Source organism: Tursiops truncatus, chromosome 3 (genome assembly GCF_011762595.2).
Source record: "Tursiops truncatus isolate mTurTru1 chromosome 3, mTurTru1.mat.Y, whole genome shotgun sequence".
NCBI lineage: Eukaryota > Metazoa > Chordata > Mammalia > Artiodactyla > Delphinidae > Tursiops > Tursiops truncatus.
In genome coordinates this window covers 156,995,118-157,017,112 of record NC_047036.1, presented here as the reverse complement: position 1 = coordinate 157,017,112, position 21,995 = coordinate 156,995,118, and the positions used below count along the sequence as shown (strand labels likewise).

The following is a 21,995-nucleotide window of genomic DNA, read 5'->3' as shown; positions in this document are numbered from 1 at the left end:
TGCATTTCAAGAACATGACATAGAGTTATAACTGCAAGTTTTGTCCTAGGAATACTTTTATTTTTTTAGGGTCAGGATTTTGAAAAGATACTTTATCAAGCCAGCTTTCTCTAAACACACTGCAAAAAAAAAAAAAAAAAAACACAAAAAAACAGTTTTGGAATGTCAGAAGAGTTTCATGTTGCCCGTTTTCCTCCAGTGTCTAAAGAATACTATGGTCATGCATGTTAAAAAAATAATAATCTTTTTTTCCTTGGGAGCATAGCTGAAAATTTTCTAATTGTGTAAGATACACCCTAGGGGACTACAAGATGGAACAGAGCTCTAATTATCCATTATTCTTATTTATGGTCAATATTACCAGAAACAGACAGACCAGGACCAGATGAACCAATACTCAGCAGTCTCTCAGGGTCACAGTTCCCTAGCAAGAGAATGGAGGATTGTCTACCTACCACTGCAGATGGGGGTACCAACAAGACTTGGTCTAACAGGGAGTTTCCCAGTTACCAATCAGGCAGCGTCAGATGGCGAGGGACTCCTTGACCCAGAAGGAAAAGTCCAATTAAAGTGGCAGTATGTTCAAAACCAGATGACCAAATTTTATGCCTTTTCCCCCCAAAGGAAACCTCCAAACAAGGCAACCAGTAAGTCAGAATACCCTGGTGTCATCACATGTGAGATTCCACCACTTACCAGAGACATATCATAGACCAGACCATGACCAGGACCTTGTTTCTTTCACCCTGGAATTGAAAGCACTGTGGGCCAGTGATGCCTGGTCAGTGGCAGTGCTTGGGGCTGTCCCTGAGCCAAAGGTGCTCAGGTAGCTGCTGGACATGTTCTGAGAGCTTCCACCGTAACAGGGTGATAGAGTGGGTCTGTTTACCGAGGTTTGGGCAGAGACTGCAATGTCGATAACGGGTTAGGAAACACTTACCCAGCTAAGAGAATGTGAACCTGGCTTTACCACCCTTGATTCCATCCCTGGGTCAGAAAACAATGACTGACAGGTGAGGAGAAGGGAAGGCAAGGATCACTTTTTAGTGAGCCCTTTGCAAGGGAATGTGCTTTCATTTTAAGCCAGCTATGGGTCTGGACTTGGTCTTCCTGGGTAAGATACCCTCATCCAATAAAAGCTGGATTTCTTCACCATTTGTAAACTCTGAACAGGAAGTAAGAGGCCTGTGGGTCTGGGCTGTGCCTGTCCCTGAGATTCCAATGGGGATGTTAGTGTGAGCCACTTCCACCCCTACCATTGTCCCTCCTATGTGAGGGACATTCACTACACCAGGGGTCATCAGTAGGATTGTAACTGTCTCACCCAAGTATGTCATTCCTACCCTTTATATTTCCTCTCAGCCAGCTCCCATCCTTGTAATGGGGTCAAGTGTGATGAAGAAAGAGGAAGGAGCTGACTTTCTCTAGCCCCACTGCAGCTATCTCAGTTGAAGGAAGGACTGAGCCAGGGCAGAGGAGATTTCAACTTTATAAGAGTCTGGAGATCGTTTATTAGACCAACTGGACTTTTGCTTACCTGAGTGGAGCTAGGAGACAGGATATTTCCTGAGCTGTTCCTTCCCTCTGTCAACCAGGAAATGTGTGCTTTGCCTCTGTGCATTTCAGAGACCATATTGATATCCAGGGATGCCTGCCCCATCCTGAACATGTCATGCCCTGAGGAGACCAAGATATTAGAGGCTTAGTCTTGTCAGTCACCACAGAACATTGCCCAATGTCAACTGAAAAGCTTAGTAAACATTTGCAGGGTAAAGGAAGGACCACACCCATTTTCCACTTCAGCTACTGCTTTTAGAGTTAAGGCACTTTCAGAGGGTTTTCTGGACACACTCAGCCATGCTAGGCAACCCATTTTCTGCCTGTCCTCCTTCCCTTTACTCCTGCTCCCTGCTTTGCTTACCTGCATCCCCAGTCCTAGCCTGGTCTCTGATGGAGGCCTGGCACTCAGCTTCTTTGTCCACACTCTAGCCTGCTCAGTGTCTGGTGGTGAAAGTCTTAACATGCAAGCATCACATGGGTTGAGGGTCTACCAGAGGTGGAGGAACACGAGAGGAGGTGGTACAACCAAAAGAGGCTGCTTCCTGGACCTTGTGAATTCCCTTGAGCCCAGTTCCAAACCATTTCAGGCACCTAATAGACAGATTAGCCTGAAAGGAGAGCCCAAACCTAGAAGAGGTTTCCAAAGGGTGGCCCCAAAGTGCAATCAGCAACTTTTGTATGTCTCTTGTAGACTTTGCCCAGATTCTACTTTGGTTCCTACTCTGTGCGGGGAGAAAGCATCTTTGCAGAGGCTCACAGACCTATGACAGAGTCAGTTAAGAGTTTCTCCTGCAGAGGCTGCAGCTGTCCAGGTGCCCAAAGAACAATTCCACTTGGTAGGTGACCAGTAGTGGCCATGACAAGTCTGTGTCACTTGTGGTCCTGAAGAAGATTCATGTGATCACAGGGCACTTAGGAGCAGAAGGTCAGACTGTGGGCTGTGAGATGTGTATTCAGGGCATCAGGTCCCAGCCTGTGGACAGTTCAGAGCAAAGATGGAGAAGGCATGAACTTGGTTTTCTTACTTATTTCTTATTTTACTCCTGAGGTCTTTAATTAGCTGTTTGTCTGTGTTCACCTGCATGCACAACTCATTGTCAAGTTCATTTGTGAGTTTTCATCTTTGCCTTGTAGTTCTTTCTACCTGGAATGCCAGTCTCTCTTGTCCCCACAATGATTTCTCAGTCTCTCTTCCGTCATAGCATTGATTGTCTCTATATGTCAGACAGAGAATTTCTCTGATGTACCCAAACTATGGAAGGAGGGAAAGATTCATGACTGACTGCAGAGAAAAGAATATATGCAGCACCAATTTGGAAAGAACTGAGATACTTTCCTTTTTAGAATCCTCTAGTTACTTACATAACATAATGATTACCTACACACTGAACAACTATCCCAAGAAACAGAACATCTTCAGTAACTATACCTATCTATGTGGTCCTATTTACTCCATGCTCTGTCACCAGCCCTTGGGTAACAACTTCATGAAGTATGTTTTTATGATTGCTTTCTTTCATTTGTTGTTTTATCACTGACATATTCATGCCTTAACAATATTTTGTTGTGTTCTCCTGAAACTTTGTTTAAATGGCATTATACTGGTTCTTAATTTAAAAACTCAGCAATGGGCTTCCCTGGTGGCGCAGTGGTTGAGAGTCCACCTGCCGATGCAGGGGACACGGGTTCGTGTCCCGGTCCGGGAAGATCCCACATGCTGCGGAGCGGCTAGGCCCGTGAGCCATGGGCACTGAGCCTGTGTGTCTGGAGCCTGTACTCCGCAGCGGGAGAAGCCACAACAGTGAGAGGCCCGCGTACTGCAAAAAAATAAAAATAAAAACTCGGCACTATGCTACTAATATTTATTTATCTATTATATCTATGACCCATTCTTTACGATGCTGTAGAGGTCAATTTATTTATCCCTTCTCTGTCATTGGTTATCCTCTCCTTTTTCACAGTTATGAAGACTGCTGTTAGGAACACACTTCTACATATCTTCTGGACATTTGTGCATAGTGACTCTTAGGTACCATCTTAGGAGTGGAAATGCTTGTTCTCAAGGTACATGAATGTACGGTTTTTTTTTGTTCTGTGGGTCAGTTCATTCATCCCTGTGCCAGCACTCAAGTACAGCATTAAAGTATACTTTATTTTTACAATGTATAAAATATACATGAAAAATACCATATATGGTACTGCAAACCCTCCCATTTCTTCTTCTAAAGAAAATTTGGTATTTTCTCCTTAATCTTCCATGTAAATTTAGGAATCCAGACTCCTCCCTCCTCTCTGTGCCCAGCTCCTTGCGGTTTTGCCTTGTGTCCCCAGAGGTCCTTCTGATAGTTTGATTCGCTCATCAGATGTGACCCCATGACCCACCAGAGTGATCCAGGCCCCGGGTTGACAATGTGGCAGTCAGGTATAGGTCTCCTAACGATGAAAGAACAAAAAAGACAGAGAAAAGTTAGAGAAATGCTTCTCCCTCATTCACTGGAAGCTTTGAAAAGTTGCTCACAGCCTTCCTTCTTCCCTGTCCTCTGTGCTCCCCTGGGTGTCTTGGCTAGGTGACCTCCCAGGGGTCCTAAGAGACCTGCCTTTCCTGACCCCTAGTACCTCTCTGCCCTCTCCTTACTCACTGATCCTCTGGAAGTCACACTCTTGTATTTTCTTTACTGGAAAATGTGGTGCTATAGAGAAAGACATAAACACGATTTCCCTGGTTTCATTTTCATTTCTGGAAATGTTAGTTTCAACTATCAATCTTTTCCTCCTAAGGGAGGGGCTCAAGTCAGAGGCTATTGTACTCCCTTGCTGCCTCCCATCCTGGGCCTCATTTCCCAGGCAGGACCGAAGTTTGCCAGTCCTTGCTCTCTACTGTGTCTGCCTTTATCTGGGCGAGGACAGTTCTCTGGATTGTTCCTGTGCTGGGGGCTGCGGGGAGCACTTCAGCAGACTCTGCATTTTCTACTGTTTTAGTGGAAACATTCGGGTCGGCGCTCTGACCAGAAATGTCTTTTCTCTCTTGAACTGGTGAGTGAGCAAACTCTTAGCACTTGCAGGGACGGGATGCTTGTTTTTTGTTTGGGGACCTGAGGGGCAGGGCTGGCGGCTGGTGGAGAGCTGTGGTTTGGTGCAGAAGGCCTGGTCATCCTTTTCAGGTGGTTAAGGGAGTGAGGGAGGGTCGAGAACTGCCCAGGGCTAGGGCAATAGTGGTGAGAATGGGAGGAGTGACTGGATTCTGGATAAATTTGGTCAGGTTGCAAGATTGGGGGTGTGAAGTGTGAGAGAAAGAAGATTATGCGGACAGCCCCATGTGCAAATGAGGGGTGGCGTTGATATTACCTGAAAGGGATAAGACAAGGGAAGAGAGGGATGGGGGCTTGAGACAGGTTTGGTCTTGTTCAGTTACTAAAGATCATCCTAGACATACAAGCGGGAGATGTTGTATAAACAATAGGATATTTAGGTCTGAGGTCAGGACAGATGCCTGGGGTAGAGATATAAATTTGGGAGTTGCCAGCACATAGATGGTGCCGGACAACATGGGACAGGTTAAGATAATCTAAAGGGCGCATGTATGTGGAGCAGGGTGAGGACTGAGCCTGTTGTAGGGGAGGAAATAATTTTCCTCTACCCTTGTAGGTTCTTACGGCTGGTTTCAGAATTAAAATGACATGAGGCAGATTAATGGAAGAAAAACACAAATTTAACTTTGAATGTGCAGGGGTTCCATACTGTGAGGCACACCTGCGTTCAGGCAATTGAGGCTTATATGCTATTCAGATTTCAGGAGCAGGGGTAGGAGTCTGGGACTTCGAAGAGGGAAGTCATTTTACAGGACGATGGAAAAATAAATGTTCGGTAAACAATTGTTTGCCATGCCTTGCAGAAACAATGGGAAACAGAGAGGACTTTGATCAAACAGGCCTTGCGAAGTTTCCCCAAGTCTACCACACTAGCTCATAGTCTTAGTAGAAATCTCTGGTGATAGCTCTTCTTCCTGAAATAGGCCCTTTATCTAAGTTCTTTTAGGCAGTTAAGGAGAAGATAAAAGCTCTTTCTTAAAGATAATCATCCTAAAATAATCCTATGCCAAAGAGATACATTTTGGGACAGGAAATTTTGCTCCCCTATGCTGTGGGCACCCCAATTTCAGATCACACTGTGTCGGGGGGACGTGCACACAAAGCAGGGAGTGGTCGGCCACACCCACTTCCTGCTTTAGTTTAACAAAATGGTGTTGGGGAGGAGAAAATTTTCCTCTACCCTTCTGGGTTTTTGTGGCTGGTCTAAGAATTAAATTGACATGAGGCAGATTAACAGGAGAAAAAACCAAATTTAATTACTATACCTATGAAAGAGGGCTCCAGAAGATTATGGGGTGCAGAGGCAGTCAGGCAATCAAGGCTATATATTCATTCTGAGCAAAGGAGTTGGGGCTAAGGGCGTAGGGCTTCAAAGGTGAGGAAGATAAGGCACAGGGTAATGGGAAGAGGAAATGTTTGGTAAACAAGTATGTGACCGCCATGTAAAGGCAATGAGACACAGACAGGAACGTGAACATATAGACCTTGGTAAATTTCCCAGTCTACATGTCTAGCTCATATTCTTTTTAGTTACCTCTGGTGACAGCTCCCTTCTTGGAACAAGCCCCCCCATCTAAATGCTTTTAAGCAGTTAAGGGGAAGGTAAAAAGGACAACTTCCTGAGTCTTCTGTTTCTTAAAAATAACCAACCTAAAATCATCCTCATATTAGAGAAGCATTTTGTGGTGGCAATTACATCCCCTACGCTGGTCATTCATCTGATTTTTCTTTCACCTTTGAAAGAGAATGTCTTCTCATTGCTCTAGTACCCTTCGTTTTTATGACTTAAAGGTCATATTTCAAATACATTCAAAATACCCTCTCTCCAGGCTGAGGTCCTTGATGCTACGTGTAACATCAGAATGGGACTCATTCTTTCTTTCTCCCTATTGGCTCATACATGGCAATAATTGCTGCTCCATTTCAAGGTGAACCACCACATAGATATTTCAAATCAGGTGGCCACAAACTAGTTAGACCACTGTCAAAGCTCTCACCTGAATAGCAGGTACGAAAGGGTTGGGGTGAGGGAATTTGTGAAGGGATATTTTGAGGGCGATGTTAGGGTGTGGGATGCCCAGGGCAAAGATGGAGGGTGATGCCTGCTCCTCACTTCAAACTCAGAATGAGGGTTTTAGCAGGAGCTTTGGGAGAACAGCTAGAGGACAGCGAACTGGCTCTTTCCCAAGCCTGAGATATCTAAACGTGAAAGTCAGGTTAGCAAGATGTGGCAGGCAAGCCCAAGAAGGAGCTGGGCAGAGAGTATGTTGGGGTGAAGGGGGTGATGTGTGGTCCATACATCTGATCCAGGCCACGTGCAAGAGAGAGCTTGTGTGGGGTCGCCTCAGGGCATTTCTCAGAGGGCCACCTGCAGGAGGGACAAGTCTGGAGTGTGGAGTTGATGAGAGAAGTGTGGGATGTGCATGCAAACCTGGGAGTCATCAGTGACTATGTGGTCTTGTATCGTTGGGGCTGGAGGAGATGCGGGGGAACTGAGTAGATGGAACAAGGAGGTTCCCTAAGGCTACACATCTCACCTCTCTTTAGGGTTCCCAAGGGAAGACAGTGTTTGTAAAGGTCTTCACCCCTGGACTGGGTGGTTTCACTTCTAGGGAAATGATAGGAGTGCCCATTTTCAAATTATCTTGCCTTTTGTGACTCTAAAACCCACCTTAAAAATCTCTCTCCTCTTTCCCCTGGTTTACTTCTCTTCCCATCACAGACTACCGCAGTCTTTTCAGTTTGATATGGGCCAGGATATTCATTTGAACATATTTATTAATGTATATTAATGTATGTATGTACCCATGAAAGCTATATAGTAATGCTTTATGTTTATCCCTTTAATCGTCCACAAAAAGTATTGAGCTTAAAGTCTGTTTTATAATAAAAATACCTATTTGGTCTTTGTCCACAATTCCTGGAAGGAGCTCCTAAAAATGTCAAAATTTCCTCAGTGATAGGAATGTCTTTTGTAAGATAATGAGATTATTGGGGCAGGGAGCCTACAGAGCATCAGGATGGGGGCTGGTGGCCAGAAAGATCAAGCCAGAATTAAAGGGTGGGCAGTTTCAGTTCCTTCCTACCCTTCCTCCCTCCAAACTTCAGGGAGTGGAGGAGGGCTGGAGATTGAGTTCAATCACCAGTGGTCAATGACTTTTTCAACCGTGCCTATGTAACAAAACATTAAAACCCCTAACAAGGTCAGTTTCTTACTTCCTAAACTCAGTATTATTGGGGGCATCTCTCTATGTTGATGTGCATAGATCTACTTTATATTTTCTGACACAGCAGTCAGTCAAATGTATATCCCATTATTTATTAATTATAAAAAGGACACAGTATTACGTAGGGTACAGACAACGCTGTTGTAAAAGAGGGACTCAAACACGGAGACAGAGAACCAGGGAAGGCTTTCTTTCCCTCTGAGGGCAGTGCAGAGGTTAGCAGACTGCACAGCCGGGTGCTGGTTTTGTCTTGGTCTGGTAGAGCTCAGGCCCTTCCCATCTTCACAATCCACCATCTCCTTGCCCTTGTCCCCATCTGTGTGTTTGTCTCTAGGGGAAAAATCTAATCTTCTCTGATTATCACATCAAGCTTGGCCCACATTTCACTTGGTTCTCTCACTCCTCTGTCTCTCCCCTGGAAAGCAATCTCTATGAAATCAATGATTTCCATTCCTGAAGCTCCAGGGCTGGGACAGTGCCTGGCACAGAGCAGACACTCAATAAGAATTTGATTAGAGAATAAAGGAAAGAATAAAGAATGATTGTGCTTAGAGAATAAAGGGAGGATTTGCTTCTAGAATAAAGAAGTAAAGGAAGGAATTATTTGACAGTTCACGTGCTGTTTTCATTTCCCCTGTGATTGCTTTGGGCTATTGAGACCCCTTCTGTAAGGAGGTGATAGTTTCTGAAGATATGAACTCAATATTACTGGTACTATATTTTCACAAGTCCCAAAGCCTTCACATCAGAGGGGAGGCTAGGCTAGGTTTTAGGCAGTGGAGTAAGATGGGATACAATTATCCTTAAGCACAGTTACTCTCTGCTTAAACAACTAAGTTGAGGCCACACAGAGTCTCAAGTTAATACCTGCGGTTTGCGGTCATTTTGAATGTGAGCCACGGATACAGGACTTTTCAGTAAGCTCAGAGCCGTTCACAGCACTAATGCCACCTTTGCCACCACTTAAGAGCTAAGCATCCATTCAATTTCTCTTGAAATAGTAGGAATGGTCCCCATCTAAGAGTTTGGTTATAAGATAGCATGGGGATACATCCATTTAAAGTAAATTTTACAACAAGCAGACAGAAATTGACATGTGGAGAAATCCCTAATTTCACAGGACTGCTCCATGATTGCTTCTAGGTGAAGGTCTGGGCAATTGTCCACTCCTTCCCAACCGCTCCTAATGCTGGCTTTACATTCTCCCTCTGCCACCAGTCTTATGAGTGAGTCCAGGATTAAAGATGCATTTTGCATAGGAACCAAGTATACTCAACACACATGCACAGACACAGGCACATACCTGAAAAAGAGATCTTACCACAGAATTTGCCATCTCTTCACTTTATTCAATTCCAGTGGGTAACTTTAAAAAAAAAAAAAAACTCTTATTATAACCCACACAATAGATTTCACAACTTCAGACAAGCAGAATGAAAACCACTCATTAGTGGATTTCCCGTGCTGGTTTCTATATAGCTCCCAACATGCCCAATTATCCCCAGCCCCAACCAAAGGGACCCATGGAGAAGTGTGGCCCACCTTGCACCAGATGTGGAATCTGAGGTATCGAGGACTTCTGTGAGCCCAGAATCCAATGTACGTCAAGCCCCAAGTTTGTTCCCCATTTGGTCGTTATCATGAAAGGCTGACAGAAAATCAACATGCTCGTTTATTCCAGGAAAGTATGCTAAGCCTCAACATCATCAAAGGGCCTGGTACTGAACAAGACACATCTGGGGAGATGGTGTTTGAAAAGCTCCCACCTCACTGACATCATCTGTAAAGGGAAGAGTTGGAACCCTGCAGTAGAGATAGTTTCTCCAATGCTAATACACAATTAAACTGAGGGGGACTGAAATGTCCCATTAGACATCTCATCCTTGAAAGCCCACCTAAGGTCCCTATTCCATGGGAGGTCCACCCTGGGGAACTAGTGGACTCACAATTCCAGATGCCCCAGAAATGGCCAGTGGCTCCTTTTCCAGCTTAGACTCTAAGAGCGTATGAGTGGCACGTCCTGCCCTCCTTCTACACATGTGGTCTCCATCAGAAGACCCCGAATGCCAGGAACGTGGAGATGAGAGGCACACTGCCTCCACACTGGAGGGCTGGATGGGTTTGAAGCAGCAAGGTATTTGTGTGCTGATGTGGTCCCTGAAGAATGTCAGAGAGGGGTCCTGCTATGAAAACTCACTGAAATGAGTAAGCCTGATGCCAAGTTCTCCTGTCCTGGTGTGGGCTCCACCTTTCATGTCCTTACAGTAGCACAGTTATCAAACAAGTTCCATCTTAGGAGCCCTCTCCCTTACGCACTCCATGGAAGCAGAGGGTGACGGTGATCAGACAGATGTCAGTGGCCCTCCTGGCATGTCACCCCTCCCTGGGGAACAGTCCTCTCCCCAAACAGAGGCAATTCCTTCTGGGACCATCCAAGCTCAGGTTGCTCCAGAAGGAAGAAATGGAACTGTGGAGGGTTGGGGTTGTCCTAGGGAGAGCTGAGGGAAAGGAGGGAAGAGGAGCTGGCAAGGACAGTTGGTTGTCCTGCAGTTTTCTCCTTCAGCGGCCCTTCGGGGACACTGGAGCTCTCCGCTGGGTTGTTTCTAGATCCGAATGCTGGCAGGACCTCAGCTCTAGGGGGACTCAGGCAGCGGAAGTTTCAGTTCTATTCCTGGAAATGACTCTAGGTGTCCAGGAAAGGAGCGCCAGTTTCCTTTCTGCATTCCGTAGTGGAGGGGGCACTGGCCTGAGCGAGACTCTAAGGCGTCAATGTCAAGTCAGTGCACAGAGGCCAAGCACAGAGTTGGGGTGTCCTGGGTCCAGCTGCTGGTCCTCAGCTCCGTCCTATGTCCACGTTCAGCTTCACCGTCACTCAGACCCTGCCCCTTCCTGAGGCTCAAGACACTGTCTGCAGAGATGCTCCCTGGTGTTGCCCAGCTCACTCAGCACTTGGGTTCACTTGCTACCACCAGCTTTGCTCAGAGTGCATATTCTCCATCCACCACTGCCGACTCCAAGCTCTGACCCCTACCTGCTGTCAATGCACCTGCTGGGGGCCTGAGACCCAGCAATGCTCACCGCTGGCCAGGTGACCCTGGGCATCGGCCTAACATCCTAGTGATTGTCATGTGCTCGCTCTCAGATCAGAAGGAAAAGCTCCCCAAGTCTTCTGTGGGCAGGAGAGGGGCCCCAGACAGAGGACTGTGTGAGTGTAACAGAGTTAGAAATTTTTCAAGGCTTACAGTGCTTCCAAGGTTTGGGCAGAGATTGCAAACGTCAATAATAAGATAGGAAATTCTTATGCATCTAAGAGATTGTGAATTCAGTTTAGCCACCATTGATTCCTTCTCTGGGTCAGAAGAAGACAGTTGAAAGGTTGAAGAAAGGGAGAGGCAAAGATCACTTTAGTGAACTTGTTGCAAGGGGTGTGGCCAACAGTGAGGGCTGGATGTTCTTTTCTGGGTAAGATGATATCAGGAGGTAAGAGGCTGGGGCTACCCACCTTGCCCAACTCTAAGGAGGAGGTAGCAGGCCTGCAGGTCTGGGCTGTGCCTGTCCCTGAGATCCCAATGGGGTTGTCAGTGTGAGCCACCCATGGCCCCACCTACGTGAGAGACAGTCACCACACTAGGGGCTTCAGCAGGATTGAACCTGTCCCACCTGAGTGTGTCTTTCCTACTCTTTATTGTTCCCATCCTTGTCACAGGGTCAGTAGGAGGAAGAAAAAGGGAGAAGCTGACTCTTTTCCTGTCCCTGCTGCAGCTCTCTCACTTGGTGGAGGGACTGAGCCAGGGCAGGGGAGATTTCAACTCTGTAAGAGTCTGCAGATTGTTTATGAGACCAATTGGACTTTTTCTTACGTGAGTGGGACCAGGAGACAGGATATTTCCTGAGACATTCCTCCCCTCCTCCAACCAGGAAATGTGTGCTTTGCCTCTGCATTTCAGAGACCTTATTGAGGTCCAGGAATAACTTCCCTGTCCTGAAGGTGTGATGCCCTAAGGAGACCGAGATATTAGAGGCCTAGTCTTGTCAGTCATCCACAGAACAGGGCCGAATTGCAACTGAAAAGCTCAGTAAATATTTGCAAGGTAATGGAAGGACCACACCCATTTTCAACTTTAGCAACACTTTTATAGTTAAGCCACTTGCAGAGGATTTTTCTGGAGGAACTCAACCTGAACCCTGCTGGCCCACACCGCAGCCTGAGGGCTTTAGGCAAAGCATTTAAGGCCTGTCCTCCTTCCCTTTTCTCCTGTTCCCTGTTTTGCTTTGCTAGTATTCCCAGGCCTAGTCTGGTTTCAGATACAGGCCTGACACAGTCTCTTGTTCAGCTCTCCAGCCTGCCCAGTTCCTGGTGGTGAAGTGATGACCATGCAAACATCACATGGGTTGAGGGCCTGCCAGAAGATGGAGAAACATGAGAGGAGGTGGTCAACCAAGAAAGAGGCTGAATTTGGCTGCCTGCCTGGACCTTGGGAATGCCTTTGAGCCCAGGTTCAAACGATTTCAGGCATCTAATAGATTAGCCTGAAAGCAGAACCCAAACCTAGAAAAGGTTTTCAAAGTGTGGCCCTAAAGTGCAATCAGCAACCTTTATATGTCTCTTGTGGACTCTGCCCAGATCCTACTTTGGGTTCCTACTCCATGCAGGGAGAAGCCACCTTGCCAGAGACTCACAGACCTCTGATGGGACCTGTTAGGAGTTTCTCCTGCAAAGGCAGAAGCCGTGCTTGAGTCCAAGAAACAATTCCATTTGGTAGGTACACAGTAGTGACCATGACATGCTGTGTCACCTCTTGTCCTGAGGAAGGTTCATGTGATCTCAGTGGACTTAGGGCTAGAAAGTCTGACTATGGACCATGAGGTGTGCATTGAGGGGTATCTGAGCAATGGCCGCTCCAGGTCAGAGCCTATGAAATGGGGCACCAGACTCAGAGTGACCCTCACAATCAGGACCAGCCCAGCCCTGGGGAACTCTGAGTGGTGTTTTTAATTAATACTGTGTCTTTTATTTTATTTTATTTATTTTTTGGCTACGTCGGGTCTTAGTTGTGGCACGTGGTATCTTCACTGAGGCATGTGAGATCTTTAACTGTGGTGCACAGTCTCTTCATTGTGGCGCGCGAACTTCTCTCTAGTTGTGGCGCGCAGGTTTTCTCTTTTCTATTTGTAGCGCACAGGCTCCAGGGTGCATGGGCTCTGTAGTTGTGGCATGGGGATTCCAGAGCACATGGGCTCTGTAGTTTGTGGCATGCAGGCTCTTTAGTTGGGGTGCGCGAGCTCAGTAGTTGTGGCACGCAGGCTTAGTTGCCCCACGGCATGTGGTATCTTAGTTCCCTGACCAGGGATCGAAACTGTGTCGCCTGCATTGGAAGGTGGATTCTTTACCATTGGACCACCAGGGAAGTCCCAAAACTGAAGTTTGTTTTCTTTTTTTTTAAATTTATTTTTGCTGTGTTGGGTCTTCGTTTCTGTGCGTGGGCTTTCTCTAGCTGTGGCAAGCGGGGGCCACTCTTCATTGCGGTGCACGGGCCTCTCACTATCGCGGCCTCTCTTGTTGAGGAGCACAGGCTCCAGATGCGCAGGCTCAGTAGTTGTGGCTCACGGGCCTAGTTGCTCCGTGGCATGTGGGATCCTCCCAGACCAGGGCTCGAACCCGTGTCCCCTGCGTTAGCAAGCAGATTCTCAACCACTGCACCACCAGGGAAGCCCCTAAAACTGAAGTTTTTAATTGGGTGTCTGTATGTGTTCATCTGCATCTACAGCTAGCTGTCAAATTCATTTGTGATCTTTCATCTTTGCCTTGCAGTTCTTTCTGCCTGGAATGACAACCTCTCTTGTCCCCACCTCCTCCCTCAATGATTTCTCTGTCTTTCTTCCATCATAGCATTGATTCTCTCTATGTGTCAGACAGAGTATTTCTCTGATGCTCCCAAACTATGGAAGTAGGGAGAGATTCATGACTGACTGCAGAGAAAAGAATATATGCAGCACCAATTTGAAAGAACTGAGATATTTTTCTTTTTAAAGTCCTTTGTTTACTTATATAATATGATGATCACCTACACACTGAACAACCGTCCCAAGAAATAGAACGTCTTCAATAACTATACTTACCTATGTGTTCCTATTTACTCCATACTCTGTCACCAGCCCTTGTTCAGCAACGTCATGAAGTATGTATTTACGATTCCTTTCTGTCATTTGTTGTGTGATCACTTACATATGCATGCCTAAGCCATATTTTTTTGTGTTTTCTTGAAGATTTATTTAAAGAGTATTCTTTTTTCCTACTATTTTTTTCTACCATTTCTACTAAATTCTATTTATTTTAAACTCAGTGTTGTGTTACTAAGATTTATTTACCTATGTATAACAATGGATCAGTGTTGTAGAGCTCAATTTATTTATCCATTCTCTGTCAATGGCTATCCTCTCCTTTCTCACAATAATGAAGACTGTTAGGAACACATTTTACATGTCCCCTGTACGTTTTTGCACAGTGACTCCTAGGTACCATGTTAGGAGTGGAAATGCTGGGTCCTAAGGTGCACGAATGTACAATTTAATAAAATTAATCCATATTTTTTTCGTAGTGATTGTATTGATTTTACATTCCCAGCAGCTGTATTTCAGAGATTCTACTGATTCACATTCTCCCTAGTACTCAATATCGTCCAACTTTAAAATTTTTCCAATTGAATTGACGTACAATGTCATCTCACTGTGCACAGTTTTGCATTTGCCTCATTACTAAGGAGGATGCTAAACTTTCTGTGTGCTTATTGACCACACCTGTTTTTTTTGTTTTTTGTTTTCCTGAGAAAGATCTGTTCATTTCCCCCCATGCCCTGCACTTCCATACTGGTTTGTTTTGCTTCTTAGTGATCTCTGGCATTTTAAAAATACCTTCTTAGTATTGATTTTTAGTTTACGACATTTGTGCCAATATCTTCTCCACATGTCTGGAGAATTTTTACTGTCCTGAAGCATTTATTTTCATAAACAGAAACTTTTCATTTTAATGTACTCTAAGGCACCCCATTTGTCAATCTTATTTATACAGTTATCTTCTGGGTATCTTGTTTAAAAAATTTTTCTGTACCCTAAGATCTGCTATATTTTCTAATAGAGTTTTCTATTTGAAGTTTAGATCTTTACTCTTCCTCTAGAGTTGATTATCAAAAGTGATATAAGTAGGGAATCAGTAACATTCTCCAAATGCAAAACCAGTTTGTACAGCTCCATTTACTTGATAGAGCCTTCTTTACTCACTGACATTCCATGTACTGGGTTGGCCAAAAAGTGCCTTCAGTTTTTAAGTAAAAATAAAAGACACACTTTTCATTTTCACCAAGAACTTTATTGAACAACATAGTCACCCTTTTGTTCCACTACCTTCTGCCATTTTTCAGGAAACTTCATAATTCCATCTGCCCAAAAGTTTGTCATCTTTTTGAGCAAAGAACCGCTCCAGGTGTCTTTTACAGTCTTTCAGGGAATTGAAAGTTTTTCCATTAAAAGAATTTTGTAAAGACCTAAATAATGGAAACCTGAAGGTGCAATGTCTGGTGAATACGGCAGATGAATCAGAACTCCCCAGCTGAGCTGTAACAGTTTTTGCCTGTTCATCAAAGAAACATGTGGTCTTGCATTATCCTGATGGAAGAGTATGCGTTTTCTGTTGACTAATTCTGGATGCTTTCGTCGAGTGCTGCTTTCAGTTGGTCTAACTGGGAGCAGTACTTGTTGGAATTAATCGTTTGGTTTTCCAAAAGGAGCTCATAATAGAGGACTCCCTTCCAATCCCACCATATACACAACATCACCTTCTTTGGATGAAGACCAGCCTTTGGTGCAGTTGGTTGTGGTTCCTTTCACTTGCCCCACGATCTCTTCCATTCCACATTATAGTACAGTATCCACTTTTCATCGCCCATCACAATTTATTTATTATTTATTTTTTCACCACAATTTATTTTAAAAAAGATACGTTTAAGTAGAGAATTACATGTGGAAATATGGTCAAGAAGGTTTGTTTTAGCATAAGTTATGTAAGGATCCTAAACATCAAAGCGCTTAACATAACCAAGCTGGTGCAAATGATTTTCAACACTTGATTTGGATATTTTGAGTATGTCGGCTATCTCCCACATGGTATAACATTGGTTGTTCTCACTTAATGTCTCAATTTGATCGCTATCAACTTCAACTGGTCTATCCAACCGTGGAGCATTGTCCAGCGAGGAATCTCCAGCACGAAACTTCGCAAACCACTTTTGACATGTTCAATCAGTCACAGCACCTTTTCCATACATTGTACAAATCTTTTTTGTTGCTGTTGTTGCGTTTCAGTTTCATTTTTACCCTTCTTGAAATAATAAAGGATAATATGCCAAAAATGTTGCTTTTTTCTTCCATCTTCAATATTAAAATGGCTACACAAAAATTCAATTTTGATGTCATTTTTTATTTTTATTTATTTTTTTGCGTTACGCGGGCCTCTCACTGTTGTGGCCTCTCCCGTTGCGGGGCACAGGCTCCGGATGCTCAGGCTCAGCGGCCATGGCTCACGGGCCCAGCCGCTCTGCGGCATGTGGGATCTTCCCGGACGGGGGAACGAACCCACGTCCCCTGCATCGGCAGGCGGACTCTCAACCACTGCGCCACCAGGGAAGTCCTGATGTCATTTTTTAAATGCACACTGATATGACAGCTGTCACATACACTCTAGGAAAATTTTTTCAAATGAAGTTAAAGATAACTAAGTGCTACTAGAGCCATTTTATGGAAAAAACCGAACGAACATTTTGGCCAACCCATATGTCTCCCTTTCAACATAATTCCACACATGCCTGAGTCCAAGACAGGGATTTTGGTATTGTGTTCTGTGGGTCAGTTGGTATATCCCTATGCCAGCCAGCACCCGAGTACAGCATTAAATATACTTTGTTTATTTTTATAATGTATAAAATATACATGAAAATATACCATACAGGGTATGGCAGGTCCTCCCATTTCCTCCTTGAAATGTGGGTTCTCAAATATCGATCAGATTTTCCAGAGGGAGAGGCTCAGGTTAGAAGGTATTGTACTTCCTGACGCCTCCCCCTTCTGGGCCTCATTACTCAGGCAGCAGAGGTTTGCTAACGTTTGTTCTCTACAGTGAGCACAGGAGCACACTGTGTCTGCATTTCCTGGTGAGAACAGTTCTGGGGAATGGCCCTGCGCAGTCTCAGCATTTTCTGCTGTTTTAGTGGAATCATTTGGATCTGATCTCTGTCATAGGAAGTCTGTTTTCTCTCTGGAAAACATACTCTATACCTGCAGTGGCCAAGGCCAGCTTTGTGCTTGGAGGGCTGAGGACAGGGCTGGCTGGTGGAGAGCTGGAATTCCATCCAGCAGTTCATGCCAACCTCTTTGAAGAACAGACAACCCCTGTGTCTGAAGATGCCTTTCCTTTCTTTTTTCTTTCTTTTTTCTCTTTCTTTCTTTCTTTCATTCTTTCTTTCTTTCTTTGAGAAAGTTGTAAGAAAATCTGGGGCAACAGAATGTTTACTGGTTTCTCCAGTAGTAAACTATGTAATGTTTAATGCACACTCAGGGTTTTCTGATTCTAGCCTTTCATTACCATAGAGATATTTAAATCTCTTTGAGTTTTGGTAATTAACAGCAATGCAAAATAATTCATTTCTTCGCCATTTCCTTACTCTGTGCAGGCTATAACCAGATACCACAGACTGGGTGCCTTATGAAGAGAAATCTATTTCTCATACTTCTGGAGGATGAAAGACCAAGATCAAGGCACATGTAGATTAGGTGTCTGATGAGAACACACTTCCTAGATGAATGTCTTTTCTGTTTAAGCTCATATGTCAGAAGGGTTAAACTAGCTCTTTGGGGTCTCTTTTATGAGGGCACTAATCCATTCATGGTGGCTCTGCCCTCATGACCTAAGCACATTCGAAGGGTCCATTTACTAATAAAATCACTTTGAGCATTACATTTTATCTATGGATTTATGGGGACACATTTAGTCCATACCCATATAGAAATACAATCTGTCTGTTGAGGTTCAATAGTCTTCCCACCTTCTTCTTAGAAGACAGCACTCTTGTCTCACTTTGACATTCATTTCAATATTCCTGAGCTATAGATGTGTCTCTTCTTTGGTATTCCCCTTTCAACTAGCATTAACATCTGCTTATTTCCTTCATTAGTGATCAGTTAAATAAAATCCTTAACATGTATTCATTTAATATTTTTTGATAGTAATGATTTTACTTTTTAAAAAAAATTGTCTTTGCACAATAGGTAGAATGGGAGTGGAGGGTGTTCAGCACACCCCTGCGGGCCTCTCACTGCCGTGGCCTCTCCCATTGCAGAGCACAGGCTCCGGACGCGCAGGCTCAGCAGGCATGGCTCATGGGCCCAGCCGCTCCGTGGCATGTGGGATCTTCCCGGACCGGGGCACGAACCCGTGTCCCCTGCATCGGCAGGCGGACTCCCAACCACTGCACCACCAGGGAAGCCCTAAATATTTTTTAAATCACAGTTTCTTAGTATAACTTTCCTCACTCATAGTGAATGATAGGAGGTGTCATCAATATCATATTAATAATTTCTTTAAATTGCCTTGGTTTAATCAGATGCCCATGTTTCAAAACTGTGCTGAATTGGATAGGGAAAATTAGAGCTCTTATTTACTTCCTCTGCAACTTCCTGTCACATGTTTTAACTTCCACCCAAACTGGTCCATAAAGTGAGGTAAATAGACATTAAGCTGCCATGGGGTAACTATTACCACAATGACTATGTTCTTTGTTGTCCATCTTATGGAACATACATCCTGGCAGGCAGGCCACCTGGTGGGCTTGTCTCTGTCTCCTGCCTCTCCCACAAGGCAAGTCCTGTCCTGATTTGCTGCAGGTTATTGGAAGTGAAGGTCTTTCTGGAAGTCGTCTGTGCTCACTAATGTGTTGGCCTAAGTGATTCTTCCTGCAGAATGGAAAGGTGCTGGGCTCTGTATTCAGGTTTCAGGAAAACACAGACAGTCTATATTAGTTTCCCATTGCTCTGTAACAAATTACTACAAACTTAGTGGCTTAAGACAATATACATTCATTCTTTTATAGTTTTGGAGGTGAGCAGTCAAAATGAACCTTAAGGGGCTCCAATTAAAGTGTCAGTAGGACCGGTTCCTTCTGGAGGCTCCAGGAGGTACTCCATTTTCTTGTCTTTTCCAGGCTTAAGACACTGCCTGGCATTCATTGGCTCATTGCCCTCCCTCCATCTTCACTACGACCTTTGTTCCTATTATCCCATCTTCTTTTCTGCATTTGGCCATGCCTCACTCTTATAGGGATGCCTGTGATTATATTTAACCCATGTGGACAAACCAAGATAATCTTTCCATCTGAAGATCATTAACTTAATCACATCTGCAAAGTGCTTCTCGCTATATAAGTAACATATTCACAGGTTCTGGGGTTCAGGAAGTGGACATCTTAGGGGCCATTATTCTGTCTCTACATTATCCTGACTCCTGGAACATATAAATCATCAGCTTAGAAAACAGGTAGTCTTTTCTGTAGCAATGGAAACAAAAGTCATCAGGAAAAATAAATGAACTGTAGTAACATGAGTAAGTGTGAGAGATGGGACCGATCTGTTGAGACCACTGTGTTTCCTCAGCTGAACCTGCCTGTTCTGCTGCTTCATTCACCTTACCTCCTTATTCCCTTCCTTTTCCACAGATCATCCAGGGTTAACTGGCATGGATTGGTTCACCTCCTATTTCCTGTCAGGAAAGAATTTTGAGCAATTGGCCCAAAAATGTGTCCCTCACTACTCCACCTTGATCAGCAAGGCAGTGGGGATCCTCTCTCAGGAAAGTGTTGAACGTATTCAAAGAGTCTTTCAGGAGGGGAAGCTAAAAGAGGTGGTTGAAGAGATTCAGGAAGCACTTCAGAACTCTGAGAACGCTCCCTTGAATGTGGCTGTGATCGGGCAATCTGGTTCTGGGAAGTCCAGTTTCATCAATGCCCTGTTAGGTCTTGGTCATGAAGAGGAGGGGTCTGCTCACGTTGGAGTTGTGCCAACCACCATGAAGAAAACCCCCTATCAACATCCGAAATATCCCAGTGTGACCTTCTGGGACCTGCCTGGAACTGGGACTCCCAATTCCCTTCCAGATCCTTATCTAGAAATTGTGGGAGATGATGACTATGACTTTTTCATCATTATTTCTTCCTCACGGTTCAGCTCAAATGATGCTCTCCTGGCCCAGAAAATCAAGGAGAAGGGGAAGAATTTCTACTTTGTTAGAACAATGGTGGATGTTGAATTACACAGTGAAGAGAAAAGCAAACACATATCCTTCAAAAAGGAGAGAGTCCTTCAGCAGATCCGAGATGACTACCTGGCTATTCTCAGCAACATCGGAGTATCTAATCCGTGTGTCTTCCTGGTCTCCAACTTTCACCCAGATAAGTTTGATTTCCCAAAACTGCAGGAGACATTGCTGCAGGATCTCCCTGCACATAAGCGCTACACCTTTGTGCTCCAGTTGTCCAATTTGTCTGTTGCTTTCATTGAGGTGAAGAGAGTTATCCTCAAAGAGAAGATCTGGCTGAATGCCCTGAAATCAGCCGCTTTGGCCATCATCCCTTTCATGGCCTTCTTCAGTGGCTTTGACTTGCCTAAACAGGAGAAGTGCTTGAACCTTTATCGAAGCTATTTTGGTTTGGATGAGCAGTCAGTCAAAGAGATTGCCCAGAAACTGGGCACATCTGTGCAAGAGATCAAGAGCTCCACAAAGTCCTTGGATTTCTGGTTATTTGTGAAGAATGACAGTATAGCAGCAAAGGCCATGAAATGCGCTGAATCCTTTTGCTCAGTGAATGGAGGACTCCGATCTTCTGTCTTTCAATTTTTGAAAGTGTATTTTTTACGTTTGAAATTCATCAATACGGTGGCTGATGATGTTAAAATGCTGTTGCATAAGACTTTAGAGAGCGGAAGTCTGAGAGAATGAGGCAGAGATGGGTAGAGTTGCCTAACCGAATAACAAAAGGGCCTCAGGTCTTGTGTTCTCTGGGTGGGAGCAGGATCCTCTTCTACCCACCATCAAGGCCAACACTACCCTAAAGTAAAAAGATTGTCTCACTGTTGGAAAAAGACAATTGCTCCACATTGATGCTACACTGCTAAGTAAAGGGGATTTGACCATAACCTCTTTTCTGTACTCTCTAAGCTATTTTGCTCTAATCATGACAGATATGCACCATATAACTTTCATTAATCTCCTGGTGTTATAAGGTATTTTTCATTTGCAAGTTTTACTCTGATAATAAACGTTTGGTAATAATTATGATAACTGTTATCTATTGGCTTTTTATGAATTATTATCCCCCGTCATCATTTCAATACCATCCTCATCAAAATAAGGGAAAATACACAACTATGGGAATATGGCCAAGTGAACAGTTGATGATGTGTATGGGGAACCACAGCAGGTAGAAGAAGACAGGATTAGAGAAATGGTTTAGAATGTAATATTTCTAGATACTGTTAGAGATTAAAGGGAGGGAAACCAAGGCAGCGTTTTTATCTCTAGGACTTTTTCAACACTGGATGGATTAAGAGACCAGTGAACAGGCCACGATGAAGGACAGGAGATTTGAGAGAGTGAAGTTGAATTAGGAAGGAAAGAAAAGATTAACTGAACTGGGATAAATGAGAGAATAGAGTGTTTTTTTCTCTCACCCAAAATTTTATATCAAACTTCTGAAACAGAAGCACACAACAACAGTACCTGTCTTGAGTTTTGGGGATTCTCACTTCTGCTGTAACTGTAATTGTACGTATGACTTTCTTCTCTTCTTCCCTATATCACTGGTATAGGGTGGATGCTGTATGGTCTAAGAGATGTACATGGCTGAGGCCTTCCCTTAGATCCCCACACTCCAGAGGCTCTCTCAGTGGGTGGAAGGCACTGAGATGTGAAGTAGGGCATGAGGGGCCCACAATCACCCTGCTCCTCTCTGTTCCCCCACTGCTCAGCAGAGGACTCCTGTAGAGTAGAAGCAGTCAGTGGGGGATGAAGCAGATCACT

The 21,995-nt window shown here is 44.4% G+C and overlaps 1 protein-coding gene and 1 long non-coding RNA gene across 2 annotated transcripts; one reads left to right on the top strand and one right to left on the bottom strand.

The window, feature by feature from the left end:
• Positions 1-3,771: 3,771 nt before the first annotated feature.
• Positions 3,772-10,464, bottom strand: LOC141278376 (uncharacterized). The gene is made up of 3 exons (XR_012331025.1): positions 10,074-10,464; positions 9,180-9,242; positions 3,772-3,993 (listed from the first exon to the last, which is right to left on the bottom strand). It is a non-coding gene; the product is annotated as an uncharacterized lncRNA (long non-coding RNA).
• Positions 4,356-21,254, top strand: LOC101325273 (interferon-gamma-inducible GTPase 10-like). The gene is made up of 2 exons (XM_004316681.4): positions 4,356-4,593; positions 19,636-21,254. Exon 2 carries the CDS (start codon positions 19,656-19,658, stop codon positions 20,913-20,915), a length of 1,260 nt encoding a protein of 419 aa, XP_004316729.2. The 5' UTR covers positions 4,356-4,593; positions 19,636-19,655; the 3' UTR covers positions 20,916-21,254.
• The last annotated feature ends 741 nt before the right edge of the window (positions 21,255-21,995 follow it).